Source organism: Drosophila santomea, chromosome 3L, assembly GCF_016746245.2.
Source record: "Drosophila santomea strain STO CAGO 1482 chromosome 3L, Prin_Dsan_1.1, whole genome shotgun sequence".
Lineage (NCBI taxonomy): Eukaryota > Metazoa > Arthropoda > Insecta > Diptera > Drosophilidae > Drosophila > Drosophila santomea.
In genome coordinates this window covers 20,615,476-20,632,219 of record NC_053018.2, presented here as the reverse complement: position 1 = coordinate 20,632,219, position 16,744 = coordinate 20,615,476, and the positions used below count along the sequence as shown (strand labels likewise).

Below are 16,744 nucleotides of genomic sequence, written 5' to 3'. Positions count from 1 at the left end.
AAAACTACAAGTTGATTTTACGACAGAGGTATGCCAGTAATTTATGTGACTTAAGTAGAGTATAGTATAGAGTTTCCAGACCCACCTACCGGATTAAGAACTCCTCCTTGCGGTTCTGGGCTACAGTTTTATGTGGCCCATTTCAGAAACTGTTTTATTACTAAGCCGGTTACCCAATAGCTTAACCCGTAGGATGGATTCAAGCCATATTTCGCTTCGGTTCAGGGCTGCTCTGCAACTTGAATGCGATGGGGGCCCACATGAAAATTCGTTGGCAACGAACTCAATCTTCCTAATCGCCTGGCCACCCATCTCAACCAGGATGCCAGGTTGCGAGGATGCCTTGACAATGTGTCCGCACATACTTAATCGCACAGATGCGGAGGATGGGGAATCCGTTGCGGATTTCAGCGCTTCAGCTCCGGGATGATATAAAATCTATGCCGAAAGCTTTGGTAAATGTCGCCTCTGCTGTCGTTGTCGTGTCTTCGTCTAGCTTGTCTGCAACTGTTTCACTTCAGTCGCTTTATTTTTTATGAGACAACGAGCAGATACTCGCACTAGGGTGTTTCGATGCGATTGGATCAAAAACGATTTCTTTCAATCGAATCGAATAAGAAAGAAGGCTAAGTTTAAAATAGAGTTTATTCAAATATCTGTTTGTTCTCTGGACCCTAGCATATTGCATTCCAGTACAATCAAAAAATCGATTCACCCTGATACATACTAGTAAACCACGCGCTCACACAGACAAGAGCATCTGTCACTCTGCAATGGTGTTTGTGCTGAAGCTTATAAAAACACAGACTCACACGCTTACACTTCCAGGATCTCGGTTCGTGTCAAAAGAATTTCTGTTTGATTGCAGAGAATAAACAAGTGAAGGCAGCTCCATTCGCCATATAACGTGGTACAGCATGTGGTTCTGTCCTCTGGTGTTTGCCACTCGACTTATTTTATCCTGCCTGTGGCTTTTCCTAAATTTTTTACTCAGACCTCGTACGAGAATCCTTAACATAATGCGATGTCGACCGGGCGTTTAAGTGAGGTTTCCCATTTGTATAGCCCTCCCAGCAGTTGTGATATATATTTTATACCAAATTCCTTACTTATAAATAATAATGCAGTACAAGCGCATTTTCAGCTCTTAAGAAGCTAAACGCCTGCTTTGCGTTTGAGATTTCCTTGCTAAAATGTTAACAAAATATTTCTGTAAATATGATGCAAATAGATACAAAAAATGTTATTCTGCAGCATTCAACTTTAAGCTTCTTGGTGGAATAAAACAAGCTTGTTTAAGGACTTAAGCTTATTACAGCCCTTAAATAAAAATGCATTTCTAGCGAGTTTATAGCCTTCTCTTTTTTAATGCTCAATGCTTATTAAGTAAACGAAATGTAGGCAAAATATTTAAAAAGAGTAATGTATTTTAGTATTGGGTACCTGAAACCCTAACAAAAACATAATGGTCGAAGCTAAAAATTATTACCTCCCATAAACAATTTTAGGAATATAAAAAAGCACCCATCAGAAAAACTTCCATACCTATTGTGCCCATAATTTGCGGGAAAGTCGCGCCTTAATAAAGCAGATATATTCTAGTCCTCTTGACTTTGCCACTCGGACTTTCATTCTTTTTTCCTTGAAAACTTCCCGACTTGAATGTATTGATTTATTGGATCGGCTTGTTTGAGCTGATAATTCCGGTCTGTGCGAAGGGTAGAAATCAATTCAGCTGGCAGACAAGAATTGAAGTTACCAGAACACATCTATTTATAGGCTTTCCACACTGAAAACAGACTAATCTGTTACCAAATATCCACTGGGCTTGGCGTATCTGGCATGTCTGCGGCCATAAATAAATCAAACACTTTAACTGCCCGCAATCAATTAGCAGGCGATAAATGCGAGCATCGATTTACAAATTGTACAGAAAAGCAGGGAAATCATGACAGCAACATGCTAATTCCGATTTTGAGGGTAATTGCAGTGCGTGTACCTTCATAGCTCATTCATGGCATTGCGTTTGGCTGTTGATTTATGAAAGCGGAAAACGTGTGTTGATACTATTTTCCCTTAATGGCAGTAATGTAAATATGGATATAGGCATGTTTGACTGGCACAATTTCAATTTTCTGACAGCATTTAAGGCTCCATATAATTGTAGTCATAAAGCTTTAAAGATTGATTTTAATTTCTGCCATGAATTCTTTTGTACACGTCGATTAAGTTATTTCTGTTTCAGTCAAAGGTGATATATGACTCCGTATGGCATATATGTATCGTACTTGTTCCATTCCAACAACACACTTCGGCTCCTGACAGCTCAATTAAGTTTCTTTTCAAAGACAATTGTCTGTGAAATTGAAAGGAGGTGGAATGCAATGGAAGGAGCCTTTGCAAAGTGTACAATTTCTTGCGTGGGCGGCTGGCTGTGAAATGTATGCCACTGTTAAATATCAAATTTAAATGCCAAACGGTCAGGCGTTTCCCAGTGGGTGGACAATTAATTCGCTTTCAAACAAGACGCCCATCACGTACGAACTCATAAGAACGAAGAAATCGCCGGGAGGCTGCTGAACTTTAACTCAGGATAAAGCAATTAGGATTATAGATTTATGAAGGTCTTAATAAATTCACGGAATAGCTGAGAATTAAATTGCAGCAGTTAATTGGCCTGCATAAGCACACAATCTCAGTGGGCACTTAGTAGTGGAAAACATAAAGTTATTGGGTGTTTAAAATATATTGAAGAATAATTTTAGTGATTATAAAACTATATCTTCGAGTTCTTGCTTCAGGAAGTTTCTTGTTATTATTATATAAAATTATGCACCGGAAGCCGTGTTGTTGAGGATCTTCTTGGTCGCCCATCCTTTTTCAAGGATATGATTACCTAATGGATGCTAATACCCCCACCCTCTGCTCACTTTTGCAGCTGAGGACATCCACCTAAACGATTTATACACCCGCTACCGCCAGAGGCTCCGCAAGTCACTCTTCAGATCGGGATTGTTAACTTCGCTGCTGGCATGTGTTGTGTCCATAATAATTGGCATCGTTTACGACCAGGTGAGTCCTCAGCACACTTAGATTGCCTTAAATGGCTCACCAAGCTTGGGCACTGTGCACATTTTTTTAAGACAATTCTCTATTTCTAGGATTTAAAAAAATAAATTTAAACTTAATTTAATTTTTAATTAAATTTAACTTTAGTTTTATCAATATGCGTATATTTGTTTCTTTTTGTCAAAGTTATGATCTCTGATTTCTAGAAATATTATTTTACCAGAAAATATTTCCAACTAACTTTGTTGCTCTCTGTTCTGTGTGTGGACTCCCCAGCACCTGGTGCAGACCATGCTCTTAGTCCTGGCGGCTCTAATCTCGGGATCCATTCTCACGGCTCTGCAGTTTCCGGCGGTGCTGAGCTCCCCGGCTGCCGCCTTGGCCTTCGCCATCGTCACCACCTTCTCGCTGGGCACAATTGCGGCCATCACCGGGGACGAACTGGCTCCCCTGCCGATGTACGCCCTCTTCCTGGTAAGTCTAAGTCCGGTGCAATTCCACTCCTCGGGGGGATTATTCTACTTATGGCTCTCTGTGTAGTGCATCCACTCCATGCTGCCCATTTCGTGGCCCGTTTCCGTGGTGCTGGCTTTATTCATGACCGCCATTCACATCGTTTACCGGATCGGCACAAGTGCCGACTACTCGCCCAATTTGCCAATGGTAAGTCCACCCCATTTATTTGCATTTCACGTAGATCCCCATGAATGTTGCCCAAGCATCAGCAATGGGATTAGTTTTCATATGATGGGTGATTACAATTATGGCGGGGATGAGCAAAGTGGTATAATTCCGCGAGTCCGCTTGGACAATTCATTTAGCTTGAATCGGTAATATTTTATAATACTTGAAGTTGCTTATGGAAACTTTTAAAGCAGAAGGGACTTTTAAAGTAGAATGTCCAAGTGCAGTTTTGTATGGAATTACATTTTTTTTTTTCACCTTTCTATACTCGTACTTTCTTGTTAGTTGTTTTACAAATATAAATAGCCAAAGGTAGATTGAAGGTGCACGCCACTGAGGAATTTACCTTGTTTGCATTTATAAAAATAAGAGATTAAATAAAATATCAACAGAACTCCTATTAATCCAATGCGAAACAGAATTTCTCTGCTTAATGGAATTTTTTCACTTTTCCCCTTTGCCACAACTATTTAATTTCATTGCTGGGTGAGAAATAATTTGTTCCCCAGCTCGTTTCGATTCCCCTTACTCCCTGACTTCCCCAGCGGGTTGCAGACTGATTCCCTGTTTTCTGTCGATCCGGAATCCCCTGCTCCGTGATTGTTAATTAGGTTGCATCGCGTTTTGCCGCGATACAGGGACACAAGGATAATTGCCATCTCGGGTTAGACATTCATTATTTATGGAACGTGCTTACCCGCTCTCGTTTGTATATCTTCCCGTCGCCCTCAGCTCTTCGGGGAGATTGTTATGCTGGCCAGTGCCTCCGTTTCCGGTCTCTACTACCGCATCATGTCGGATGCAGCCCACAACCGGACCGTGGACGGAACCAGGACGGGAATCGAGCAGCGCGTGAAGCTCGAGTGCGAGCGGGAGCAGCAGGAGCAACTGCTCCTCAGCGTCATTCCCGCCTACATCGCCGCTGAGGTGGGTACACTGGGATGAGGTAGACATTAGGGGAGAATCCCGCTAACTATTTAAATTCACAAATATGAATCAATGCGTAAACAAACTATAATATCAAAAAGTTAGCAAGTGATATTTAAGAGATATAATCTGTATTCTTTTTACATTTTCTGCGTTAATGAACATTTTAATATGTTTCTATTCTTCCTAAAATACAACTGATACAAATATTTGTTTTGCAAAATTTAAGAGTCACCATCAATGTTTTAAAGAATATTCAATTTTAGCAGAGCTTAAGTGCGTTTTATTATTTGCGATTGGGGCGTATACGTAATATCAAAGCAGTAGTAATGCTGTTGATTGTTCCTTCTTCGCAGGTGAAGCGCAGCATAATGTTGAAAATGGCGGATGCCTGTCAGAGAGCCGGAGGACAGGCGTCCACCTCGGCCACCCGGTTCCATGAGCTTCACGTCCAGCGACACACCAATGTCACCATTCTTTTCGCGGATATTGTCAACTTCACGCCCCTTTCAAGTTCCCTGACGGCCAGCGATTTGGTGAAGACCCTGAACGATCTTTTTGGACGATTCGATCAAATCGCTCAGGTAAGCTAAATGGTGCACTAGAATCGTAGGTCCTGAAAATAAGCTGAAAAAAGATCTTTGTCAAGGTTATGCTAAATAAGATAAGCATTCAGAATAGATTTTCTGGATTATTCAATTACTTAAAAACTGTTTACACATATTTTTAACTTTATTACATCGACATGGAAAACCTTCTAAATGAATGAACAGTGCAACATGTGTAACCACTCCAAATAGTAATTAAATGCTCCATTCCCGCAGGAGAACCAATGCCTACGTATCAAGATCCTGGGGGACTGTTATTACTGTGTGTCCGGCCTGCCCATTTCCCGGCCCCAACATGCAACCAACTGTGTCAACATGGGCCTGCAGATGATCGATGCCATCAGGTGAGTGGGTTTCGCGTGGGCATCGCTTTTGGACCTTTTGCATCGTTTTCAGCCGGCTTGGCAGCGCCTGTTGGTAATGCAAACATTTGCATTGGACCCGTCATCGGGTGTTCGACTTGTTTGTCTTTCGCTCCTGGCCAACCTTTGAGTTTCAGTCGGAGCTGCCTTGGCCAAGGCCATTTGACACCGTGATTGTTGGCTTTGCGGCTAGCTAAATCTTTGTTAACTGGGCCAGGAAGCGTCCTTTGTTTGCTTAGTTTGCACTTTGTTTGGGTTTGGTGAAGCCGACTTAGGAACGAGTGATTACAGCTTAAATTAATTTGAGATATAATAAATTGAAAGTAATATAAGTTCTCTCTTACTATTAGCATATTATTTTAAAAATTAGGTGATGTAAGAAAAAAGGTGGTTTACTCTTCAATTTATGTTCTGGATTTTTACTTAAATTAAATAAATAGGTAACAGATTGCCAAATAGTTGGAACGTAATCAGATGTTCTCAATTAATGTTGTGAATTATTTACATTTTAATGGGATACAAACGAAATAAATAAGATAATAAATAATATATTTTTATTAAATTGAATTCCATTTGTAAACGTGACAACGCATTGCATCTGTTAATTGCATCTGTGGCAAATATTCGCGCTTTAATTGCCGCCAGATACACAGATTTTCCAGCCCTCGTTTTATAGATGACCATTAAAAATGTATTATGCTATAAAGGCACACGAATGATCTCAAAAAAGAACACAGAAGCAAATTCCAAAGAGAAACATCATGAAATACAATAAACAATATCGACACAAAGGCCATTTTATTACACGCGAGAATTTATGCACAAGTGGCCTCAGGACGAAAAGGAATCCCTCATTTTGTCTTTTGCCGGCCGTTTGCCATACCATTTTTATTGGTCTCTGTGCTTATTTCTATTGTTTATTTTTCTCCGCTGGCCTCCCTTTATTCCATTGCTTTTCGCATCCGGATCCGTGGCCTTTTAATCTTTGCTCTTCAGTTGGCATTGTTCCTCCCGCAAACTTGGTCAAAAAGCTGTTGACTTTCGGGGTGCTTAACAAGCCGCCAGGGAAAATGCCAAAAGTTTTTGAGCCGAAAAGGCAACATTCATTAAATTATGAATTGCATCTTGCTTTGGTCGCCGAGCGAGAACAATATGAAACTTTAATATCGCTGGCGACTTGCCCTAACATGTATGCTACGAATTTGGACGCAAAGTCATTTCTGTTTATCTCTTTTAGCTCAAAAAATATTTACACAAATTATGCAGCTCAATCAAAAATTGTGAAACTTTTTGTTTTACCAAACTTTGCCACTCTGAATTTGTCAGTACCCAAGTCCGGATCAGAAATCAGTTTCCTTGTTTGTCGTGTTTTGCGGCCATATCCATATCCTGCTCACCAAATAGCCAGGAAGGGCACAAGCAAATAAAACCCTGCAGGACTCCCAAGTGATTTGGATTTCGATGCGGCTCATTTGACCCCGACGACAGGCCGAAGCAAAGGCTGGTTAAAGTTAATAAGTCAAGAACTTCGGCCGGCACTCAGGCGGACTAGGCTTCCTGCTAGAAATCACCTTTGGTACTGGGAATACACTAAAAGCATATTTCAAATTTCAATTAAAATATCTCTAGAAAGAAAAAAAATAGGAAAAAACATTTTTAAACTTTTGCGTTGTCGTGGGTAGAGTAGATGTCGATCCAGCTTGTTTATAGAATTGTAGTTGCCCAGATCTTTACGTTCATACGGACAAGCATACGGACAGATGGACATAGTCCGATCGACCAGTGATTCTGCCCATGAATATTTGTCGAAAATGTTTCTTTTACCTGTGGCGGGTACACAAGATTTTTGGTTTAGTTTGTGGGGCAAATATATTTCCTAGTGTACCACTAAGTAGTTCTCATACCCGTCCATCAGGCTGGAGTGGAGTCGAGAGTCGCCGTGGTCCGCTTGTGTTTTATGGGCCATAAAATTGTTAATACGACGGCAGCCACTAGCCTGTAGTTGTGTGCGCATATCCTTATATCCTTTGTGCTCCTTGCATTGTTTGTTTGCCCTTCGCTTATTTCATTCCTACTCGCTTATTCCGGCAGACACGTGCGTGAGGCGACCGGCATAAATGTCGACATGCGAATTGGCATCCACACTGGCAACGTTCTCTGCGGCGTCCTTGGCCTACGCAAGTGGCAATTTGATGTTTGGAGCGACGACGTTACTTTGGCCAACCACATGGAGAGCGGCGGTGTCGCCGGGTAAGTGTGTGTGTATACACTGGAGAAAATATTCTCGATATATAAAAGTAATGATATAATCTCTTAGCCTTTTTCTATTTAATCTAAAAATTGGTATTACATATAATTAATGCTTATATATTAATAAACTAAAAGTTCTTAAAAGCCAAGCTAGAAAAGTGTATACATATTGAAACTCGGTACACTTATAGTACTCCTTAATCATGAAATTTAAATAAAAACCTGCAGATGAGAAGGAGTCAGATACTTTAGCTCCTCAATCAAGATATAGTTGTAGTTTAGAACTTAAGCAAGGTGTTTGACTTTTTGAACAGTGAATGCGAGCGCTTCTTCTTTTCCGCCAAGGTGCTTGTTCGAATGACAAAGCTGATGAGCGAGGCGAACGAAAATAAATAAACAAAACGAGGAGCCAGCGGGTCGTAGGAGTGGGGTATAAAAGTGGGCAGGAGGCGCCTCTAATGGCGGTGGCATCGCAAAGCGAGTCAAGCACTCGTAATGGCAATTTAAATTAGCCTCCCAATTAAACGGGTTTCGGTTCAAGACTGCACAATATTTGACTGCAAAGGTTAAACGGCTGCAATTCAGAAAAGAAAAAAAGGAATTTTCAATTAAAGAATACCTACATATGCCCAATTTTACGCACGCCGAGGTGTGTTTTAATTAAATTGGTTTTTTTGCACCGCAGATGAAGTTGAAGAATTTCAAATGAGTTTTATGTTCAGTCCAAATGAGGCAAGCCGCTTGCGTTTCAGAACATTTTCGCATTAATGCGGTGATAATTGGTTTTTATAATTTTCGTGAAAGAGAAAAGTATGACATCGCGTTATAATATTTTTAACACACAAGTTTCACCTCCCATTTAAATCCAATTTACCAGCCATGAACATTTTAACCATTTGCTTATAATTAAATTTAAAATATGTTTCAGCTCTGCTTAATTCTTTTACCAAGAGATTCCGTACGTTTGCTTTGCAAATACCAAAGTCTAAAGCTCTTTCCCCGCTTTCCCCAGTTTGACTTTCATACTTTTACAAACAAACAAGCAAGTTTCTTTTGGTCTATTCATTTCGCGTGCCTAAGCCGAACTCAAGTCCTTTTGGGTGAATGCTAGCTGAACATGTTGAAATGTTTTCTTTTATCTTACCTGCGGTCACACACGCAGACTTCAATTATTTGGAATTGAATTGAAATGCCACAGTCAATGAGCCGGAAAACTCTCAGACGCCTCAATTCCCTCTTCATGCACGAATTGCTCTTCCTCAGCAAAAATATAAACAAATTTGCCTAGCATCGCAGGATAAACGGACGTAGGCAGTGCCAGGCTAAATTATTTTGCCTAGTACTGTTTGTGGGTGTACACTGGAAATACAATATTGCATAGATATGAAATAAAACACAGAGTTTCCCGACTATCAGATACTCGTTGCTAAGGTGGTGGAAGTGCGAACGAGAAATTTTAACTCTTGCTTGCCTATATATAGATGTGGGAAAAGCTATAATAAAATGGAAAAAAAAAATGTAAATCTTATTCACCCGGTACTTTTCAACGAATATAGTATACCCTTTTACATTACATCAACATGTATAGCAGAGTGAAGAAGGAATAGGGAGTTTGCAACTGAGTTACACTTCTTGACATAAAATGAATGCTTTTTATATTGCAAAATATTTAAAAGGATCCAATACCTTAGGGTTTTCTTATTGAAAATGTAAATCAATATAGGACAACTTTAAATAAATATTATTTTATAATTTTTTATTCACTTTATTTTTTGTGTGAGGGTTTTGGCTATCAGCATTCAACTACATTTTTCATGTGTGCGCTTATCCTGCAGGCGCGTCCACATCACGAAGCAAACTTTGGACTTCCTGGGCGACAAGTTCGAGGTGGAGCAGGGAGAGGGTGGCAATCGAGATGCATATCTGGCGGATCACAAGGTGGAATCGTATCTCATAGTGCCACCGAAACCCGCATACACCTACAGCGTTCCACGGGTGGTGGAGTGCATGGAACAGAACGATCCCAGTCCCACCACCGAGGAGACCAAGGAGGTCAAGGACTTGGATCACTCCCATGAAAGCACCGATGTCGCCGATAGCCTACTTCCTGTAACCGTGGCTCCACCTCCTGCAATCGTTGACGAGAAGATGTCACCCACTTCGACTAATAGCCAGGAGGCAGCTTTGCATGCCCCACTCGCCTCAGCCGCCTCCATGTCCATAAAGGAGCTGTCCGAGGAGGAGGACGAGGCGGACGATGCCACGGCAGTCACCGAGCCGCTGATGCTCAGGGATCAGGATGGCAAGAACGGTAAGGAGCCCAAAGCAAATGGTGGCCATCGCGGCAGTGGTGACTCCGCCGCCTCCGAGTCGGCGGCCAAATCCGCTGCCCTTTCCCTGCCCGCCGATGATCTGCTCAGTATGAGTGGCTCAGAGAGCGGCATCTCCAACAGCGGAGCCCAGGCGCAATCCTCGAATCCGGCAAGTGTCACACCCACCGCAGCCGCCCCAGCCGGAGGAGCTTCCTCCGCCTCCAACAGCCTCACGGTGGCCGAGGCGCCGGAGAGATCTCGCCGGAAGTTGTCTGTTCAAGGTGAGAATTCGAAAGGGTACTGAAAAACTCGGTGAACAAAATGTCTTCCATTGCTATTTATGAAAATAATGTAATATTATCATTTAACTTTATCATTTTAATGTAATAGGGAAATGAGATGTGAATATATTAATACCTAATTTATTACATTTGCTGCTTGAAGGTAGCGTTCATTTTCAAATGTAGTTATTTTGCTCACACTCATCCATCCACCTGCCATCAATCAAAGCCTGTAATGGGCATTAACACCTCAGTCCTGCTGGCGATAGCTCTTATTTATGTGTCCGCTTCGCCCAACCAGGTCTGATGTCCTTCGCCGACAGACGCCGTTCCTCCGGAGCATTCATCGAAGGACGAAAGCTGTCCATCCACAGCGGAGAAAGTTTCCGCAGTCATGCGGGTAAGTAGCCTCCCACTGCCCCCCAGTTCACTGCCAATATAAAGCGCAACAGTTGAAAATCACTTTCACAAATGAGCTCAGGTTATGCATAATTTTATCGCTGGCAGGGCAACTTTTGCATCGTAAATTTATCGCAGGCTGCATTTGTTTGCGGATTGGCCTTTGTGAAAACTTTATCCATGGCCATGGAAAATGGTCCGTGGGCCGTGGACCGTGGAGCAGGGCAATTAAGCTCCTTTGACGGCCCAGCTGGGCTGATTTTTTTCCCTTTTGGTGCTATATACTTTTTGAATTGGCGGCTGGGGAAGCTGCACGTGGGTAACCACGAGGAACCATGAGGAACCACGAGGAGGTCCTGTGCTGGTTTATGAGTTTTAATTTGCCAAGGACATCGAGTGCGGCATGTGGCAAAGTCACTTTGATGGCATTTTTAATGCGAATGGGTGACTTTTAATGAGCTTGTCTGGCTAGCCAGCCACCAAGTTCCCAAACAACTAGCTGGACTGTAAAAACTCTGCTGCTTTTGAGGTGTAATAATGCAAGCGATTTGGGGCAGATTTTTCATTATTAATGGGATCATGGTGGACCGAAATGTTGTCGTAAAATTGTCGGAACATTTGGTGAGCTCACTAAAATCTATCACAATGTCACTTATTTTTACACAATGTTTTGTTTAAATCGTTCGAAGCACTGCGCTAGTAGTTCAGGGATTTTAGTTATAATTTCGTATTTTGATAAATTCTCATGGAACTGGGCTGGGTTAAACATGGTCATTGCACAAAACTTTAATTTTACGTTGACCCTTTCAGGCCATGTCACACGCAATCGGCCCTCTTCGAAGATGACCAAATATGTGGAGTGCTGGGGGGCAGATAGACCTTTTGCCAATATTGCAGAATCCAAGCTGGTGAAGAACATCGGACTGGCGGTAAGTTGGGGCCAAAATCTAATAAAATGGCCTCTGGATTGGAGGGGTAAGGGAAATCAAATTCAAATGGCCAGGAAATATCGGCAAATTGGATGGGGCGATAGCTTACTCGTTTCCTAGATTGCTTGGTTTTTAACTGCAAACAGTGGATATTTGCTTATATTAAATGACTTTTAATATTTATTATAATTTAAATGTTACTAAATAAAAATGGTGTTACATTTTCGATATGTATTATATTGAAATTTCAATATAAGCTTGATTGATTGTGTTAAATTTAAACTTATCCAAATGTTTTATATAGGCAATATTCACTGTATTTTAATGTAAGCCAACTATATTATATGGTGTGTCCTTTTCGCCTTTGGCCCCTTTCTTGTCCGCAGAGCATCGCCATGATTGAATCAAATTTACTGCCGCCGGAGCGTAAATGTTTCAATTTTAATTTCTTTGGCCCGCCCACCGAGCTGAAGCCGTTCACCATGTGGTACCGCAACACGCCCCGGGAGGCCATGTACCGCGCCCAGCCGGATACGCACTTCCGGTTCGACCTGATATGCGCCTTCGTCCTCTTCCTCTCGCTGGCCGTCGTCCAGCTGATTGTAATCGAATTGTAGGTGAGATCAACTCGCATTAACGACCCCGTCGACTCATCCCTGCTCTTTGTTCCTCGACCTGCAGGAACCTGGCCCTGCTTGGATCCCTCCTGGCCAGCTTCGTCTCGCTGGCCCTCTTCCTCTACCTGAGCAACATGTCCGTGCCGGATGTGCACTCCTCTGCCACGGAGCGAAATGGTCCCGGTCAGGTGGTGGCCAGCAGTCGCTACTTGCGGCTGGCCATGTTCGTCGTGGTCAACATCCTCATCTCGTCCTGCGCGGTGTTTAGTGTGGTAAGTCCCGGCCAAAACTTCTTTAATCTGACTACAAGTGGGATTTGCTTAAACTCATCACTCGTAGAGTTGAAAGGTGTAACATTTTCGGTAAAAAGTATTCGAAACGTATAAAGTTTTTATATTCCTAATCATTCTTGTCTATTGTCCGTCCGTCTGTCTTTTTAGTTTCCGTCTAACTTTGATTCGCACTCCCTCCAGCTAAGTAACGGGTATCTGATAGGCTAACAACCCGACGATAGTATTTTGATTGTAATTTGTATCAACAATAAATTCCAAATACGTTTCATTTGCACTGTATGCTTCGCGTTACGCGACTAAATTATATTGAGTTTGATACTGAAAAGTTCAGTCTGTATTCAAAATAGGTCAGCTTAAATATTTTAATAAAAAACCAGGTTTCAAAAATATATATTAATTCAGCACCACCACATCATAAAAACTTTCTAGATAAACTACACTGTGCCTGACAGGGTAAACAGGGAGCCGTCCTCCAATCTCACCATCTTGGGCAGCAATTCGTCGAGTGAGTTCATAAATGCCACCTTGGAGGATATGCAGATGTGGGAAATCGACCATGCCATACCGATAGCCCCCGTGTTTCTATATTGCTGTGCCATTAGTTTGGCGGCGATTTCTGCCTTTCTGCGATCTGGATTTATCCTCAAGCTGATTGCCATGCTGGTGGCTGTGATCGCACAGGTCACAGTCCTTGGATACAGTGACCTCTTTGAGATGTACAACGTGACCAACATTAAGTATGGGTAAGGAAAAATTCTCATAATAAAAACATGCTCCGTGAATGCATATAGACACTTACCATCTTAACATATTTTGTGCTTTTTCAGGTTGCCACTTGAGATCAAGGGATTCCTTTTGCTTCTGGTGATCATCTTGGTGCTGCACACCCTGGATCGCCAGGGTGAATATGTGGCTCGCACTGATTTCCTGTGGAAGGCCAAATTGAAGGTTGAGCAAGAGGAGGTGGAAACCATGCGTGGCATCAACAAGGTCTAAATAAAACAAAGCCTAGAAGCAATTTGATTCTTATTGAAAGTGAAATCTTTTTTTTAGATTCTGCTTGAGAACATCCTGCCGGCCCACGTGGCCACCCATTTCCTGCACCTGGAACGATCCACGGAGCTCTACCACGAGAGCTACTCCTGCGTGGCCGTCATGTTCGCTTCCATTCCCAACTACAAGGAGTTCTACGATGAGACGGATGTCAACAAACAGGGCTTGGAGTGCCTGCGTCTGTTGAACGAAATAATTTGTGATTTCGATAAGGTAAGCCACTTTAACTGATCTTATCTCCATCTTAATGTTACATACTTTCCAACGAATCGAGTATAACCTTTTACTTCACGATTATTATCAATTATTATAACACACTTGTTATTGTCTACTTCTATTCTCAGCTTCTCTTGAAACCAAAGTTCAGTGGGATCGAAAAGATTAAGACTATAGCAAGCACATATATGTGTGCCTCGGGTTTGAGACCCGGAAAGGAAGACGGCGCTACGGTAGGTGTAATCCTCCCTAGAACTCCCTCCAGATATAATCTGTGTCTATCTCGTCTAATTCATATCTTTTCAATGCTTTCACTAATCCTGTAAATAACATCCTGACTTGATTGCCAATCTAGTCTCGTAGCTTTGCGGTAAGTCTCAAAGGGTCTCGTCTTTAAAGTTGTGACATTCTCATCTCCAAGCGATGATAAAATGCCTACATTATCAGGTCCCATCAGCTTCGAATTAAATGTATCCAATTTTACCGAAGAAAAAACGCGCCGGAATTCAGTTTAAATTCCAACCTATTCCCCCAATAAATCCCAATCGACCGAATGTTATTTACTGTTCAAATGCCTTTTAATCGCTCCTAAGCGCTTTAATTAAATTTTTACAACTACCAAACAAAGAGGAAATCAAATCACATTGGCTCAACAAAGGCCAGAGGAGACCAATAAAAAAGGGTCGCCAAATGAGGGTCGAATGTGGGGCAGGGATTGGGATTAGCTGAATCCGGAAGCAGGAGGGAGGCGGGTTTCTAGGATGCTGGTAGCAATGAGGACTAAATCGAATCGGGACTAACGCATTGCTCCTTTTTGTTTTTTTCCATTAAGGACGAGAAGCGCACGGAGGAGCACAACGTGGTCATTTTGGTTGAGTTTGCGATTGCTTTAATGTCCATACTGGACTCGATTAATCGCGAGTCCTTCCAACGATTCCGACTCCGCATAGGACTCAATCACGGTCCGGTGATTGCCGGGGTGATTGGTGCCCAGAAACCACAATATGACATCTGGAGCAATACGGTCAACGTGGCCTCACGCATGGACTCATGTGGCGTAATGGGACGTCTTCAGGTGAGTGGGGATCCTGGACTCGTACATCAAAGTCCTTTATATTTATTGAAATATTGCCGCTTCTCAACAGTTTCAAGTAAAATTGGGCCACAGATAACTGAAATCCCTGTTATGAAGTGCAGTAAAGAAACACTTACTATTAAACTGCTTACTATTGTACTGCAAACTTTAATATTCGTAGATGCTTTCATGCCGTCAATTAAACAATATTCTCGCATTTTCGGGTGCCAGTTAGCATTTCTTACGTTTATTGTTATTGAAGATCTATCACATTTCCTAATAAGTATATATGTATATAAATATATAAATATATAAATCCTAAAACTAACAAAATTCTTGAAAGAATTCATTTAAAGGTAAAACCAACTTTCTTTTCTTCCACAGACGACGGAAAACACGGCCAAAATTTTGATGACCGCCGGTTACGAGTGCGAGTGCCGAGGCCTGACTTATGTCAAGGGCAAGGGCAATCTAGTCACCTACTTTGTAAAGACACCTTTCGATGGGAAGTTGTAGATCACGATTCACCCAGTTGCTGTTGATACTAATTAATGGATATTTATGATCATGTACACGTAGCCTAGGCCAAAAGTCACTTAGAAGCATCTTCTTATTTATTCTTTGAGCTTTTCATTTAGTTGTAATGGAGTGCAAGCATTTAAAATACGTTGCTCATCAAACGCACTGTTGAGTATTTGTTAGCGAAAATTTGTTTTTAGTTAGTTGGTAGAGTTAAAATGTTATTGACTGTTTCGTACGATTTGTTAGCTAATCTTATGCGAAGCCATCACTTAAACAGCGAATATTTACATACGATTCGAATTAAATTATGATATGTAGACAATGAAATGCAAATTCGCCCACCCCAACCCAAAAACATATCTATTATCTCTAGTATCCGCTCTGTTTGATTTTTATCTGAGGCTCTGAAGATATGTTTCTCTCTCCACTTCGAACACTGAACACTAAACAAATCAGTATGCCTAAACTATTCTATTTGATCAAACGACACTAGTTAAATTTCGTAGAAAGAATCAATTAAAACTCTATATATTTTTTTACTCAGATGTTTTTTACTACTATTAAACTATTCACTACAGCGTATTTTGATATATTTATGTATATAACTATATAAGAAAAGGCCACCAAAGCGAACTACTTTATAAGACACATCTATGAGCTCAACAGCCGCGCCTGGTGTACCTTACACATCCCAACAAATCTCACAATACAATACCTCCGATGAAAACTGACCTGCTTTGATGCGCAAATTGTGGCCCGTTGGATTTCAAAAAACTGTCAAGATTTGGAAACTGATTTTAAAATATCTACGCTGGTATACAATAAATGGAAAAACTCGTATACACACTCATCACGCTGCAGTAGTTCTTAATATAGATTCATTGAACAATATTTGATATTATCAGACAATTTAATTGATATTGATTAAATGATAAATAACGGAAATCAATAAAATATTATTATGTATTCAAAAAATGTGTGTTTTCTTTATACAAATATATTTTTTCCTGTCGTACAGCAAAAACGGTAAGTAATATTAAAAATAACAAGATTCCATTTCTCTAAAAATTTTTACATTATTTCATTTATATTCTTATACACATATATCATGGAATTGAAATTACAACTCAGCTGGCAGTATTTTTTA

General features: G+C 41.2%; 1 protein-coding gene across 3 annotated transcripts in view; it reads left to right on the top strand.

Annotated features, from left to right (window-relative positions):
- Window positions 1-16,538, top strand: part of LOC120449615 (adenylate cyclase type 2) — a 37,385-nt gene extending 20,847 nt beyond the window's left edge. Inside the window, exons 3-21 of one of the 3 annotated variants that reach the window (XM_039632192.1) lie at window positions 2,939-3,072; window positions 3,346-3,543; window positions 3,610-3,732; window positions 4,486-4,680; window positions 5,037-5,264; window positions 5,505-5,632; window positions 7,742-7,900; window positions 9,736-10,493; window positions 10,795-10,893; window positions 11,703-11,821; window positions 12,208-12,434; window positions 12,503-12,710; window positions 13,161-13,474; window positions 13,559-13,721; window positions 13,785-13,997; window positions 14,129-14,233; window positions 14,356-14,370; window positions 14,833-15,075; window positions 15,460-16,538. In XM_039632192.1, coding sequence (XP_039488126.1) covers window positions 2,939-3,072; window positions 3,346-3,543; window positions 3,610-3,732; window positions 4,486-4,680; window positions 5,037-5,264; window positions 5,505-5,632; window positions 7,742-7,900; window positions 9,736-10,493; window positions 10,795-10,893; window positions 11,703-11,821; window positions 12,208-12,434; window positions 12,503-12,710; window positions 13,161-13,474; window positions 13,559-13,721; window positions 13,785-13,997; window positions 14,129-14,233; window positions 14,356-14,370; window positions 14,833-15,075; window positions 15,460-15,591 — 3,761 coding nt within the window. In that variant the 3' untranslated portion in view covers window positions 15,592-16,538. Of the gene's footprint in view, window positions 1-2,938; window positions 3,073-3,345; window positions 3,544-3,609; window positions 3,733-4,485; window positions 4,681-5,036; window positions 5,265-5,504; window positions 5,633-7,741; window positions 7,901-9,735; window positions 10,494-10,794; window positions 10,894-11,702; window positions 11,822-12,207; window positions 12,439-12,502; window positions 12,711-13,160; window positions 13,475-13,558; window positions 13,722-13,784; window positions 13,998-14,128; window positions 14,234-14,355; window positions 14,371-14,832; window positions 15,076-15,459 lie in introns of those variants that run through there. The other 2 variants (XM_039632193.1, XM_039632194.1) reach the window with 2 other exon arrangements.
- Window positions 16,539-16,744: the final 206 nt, after the last annotated feature.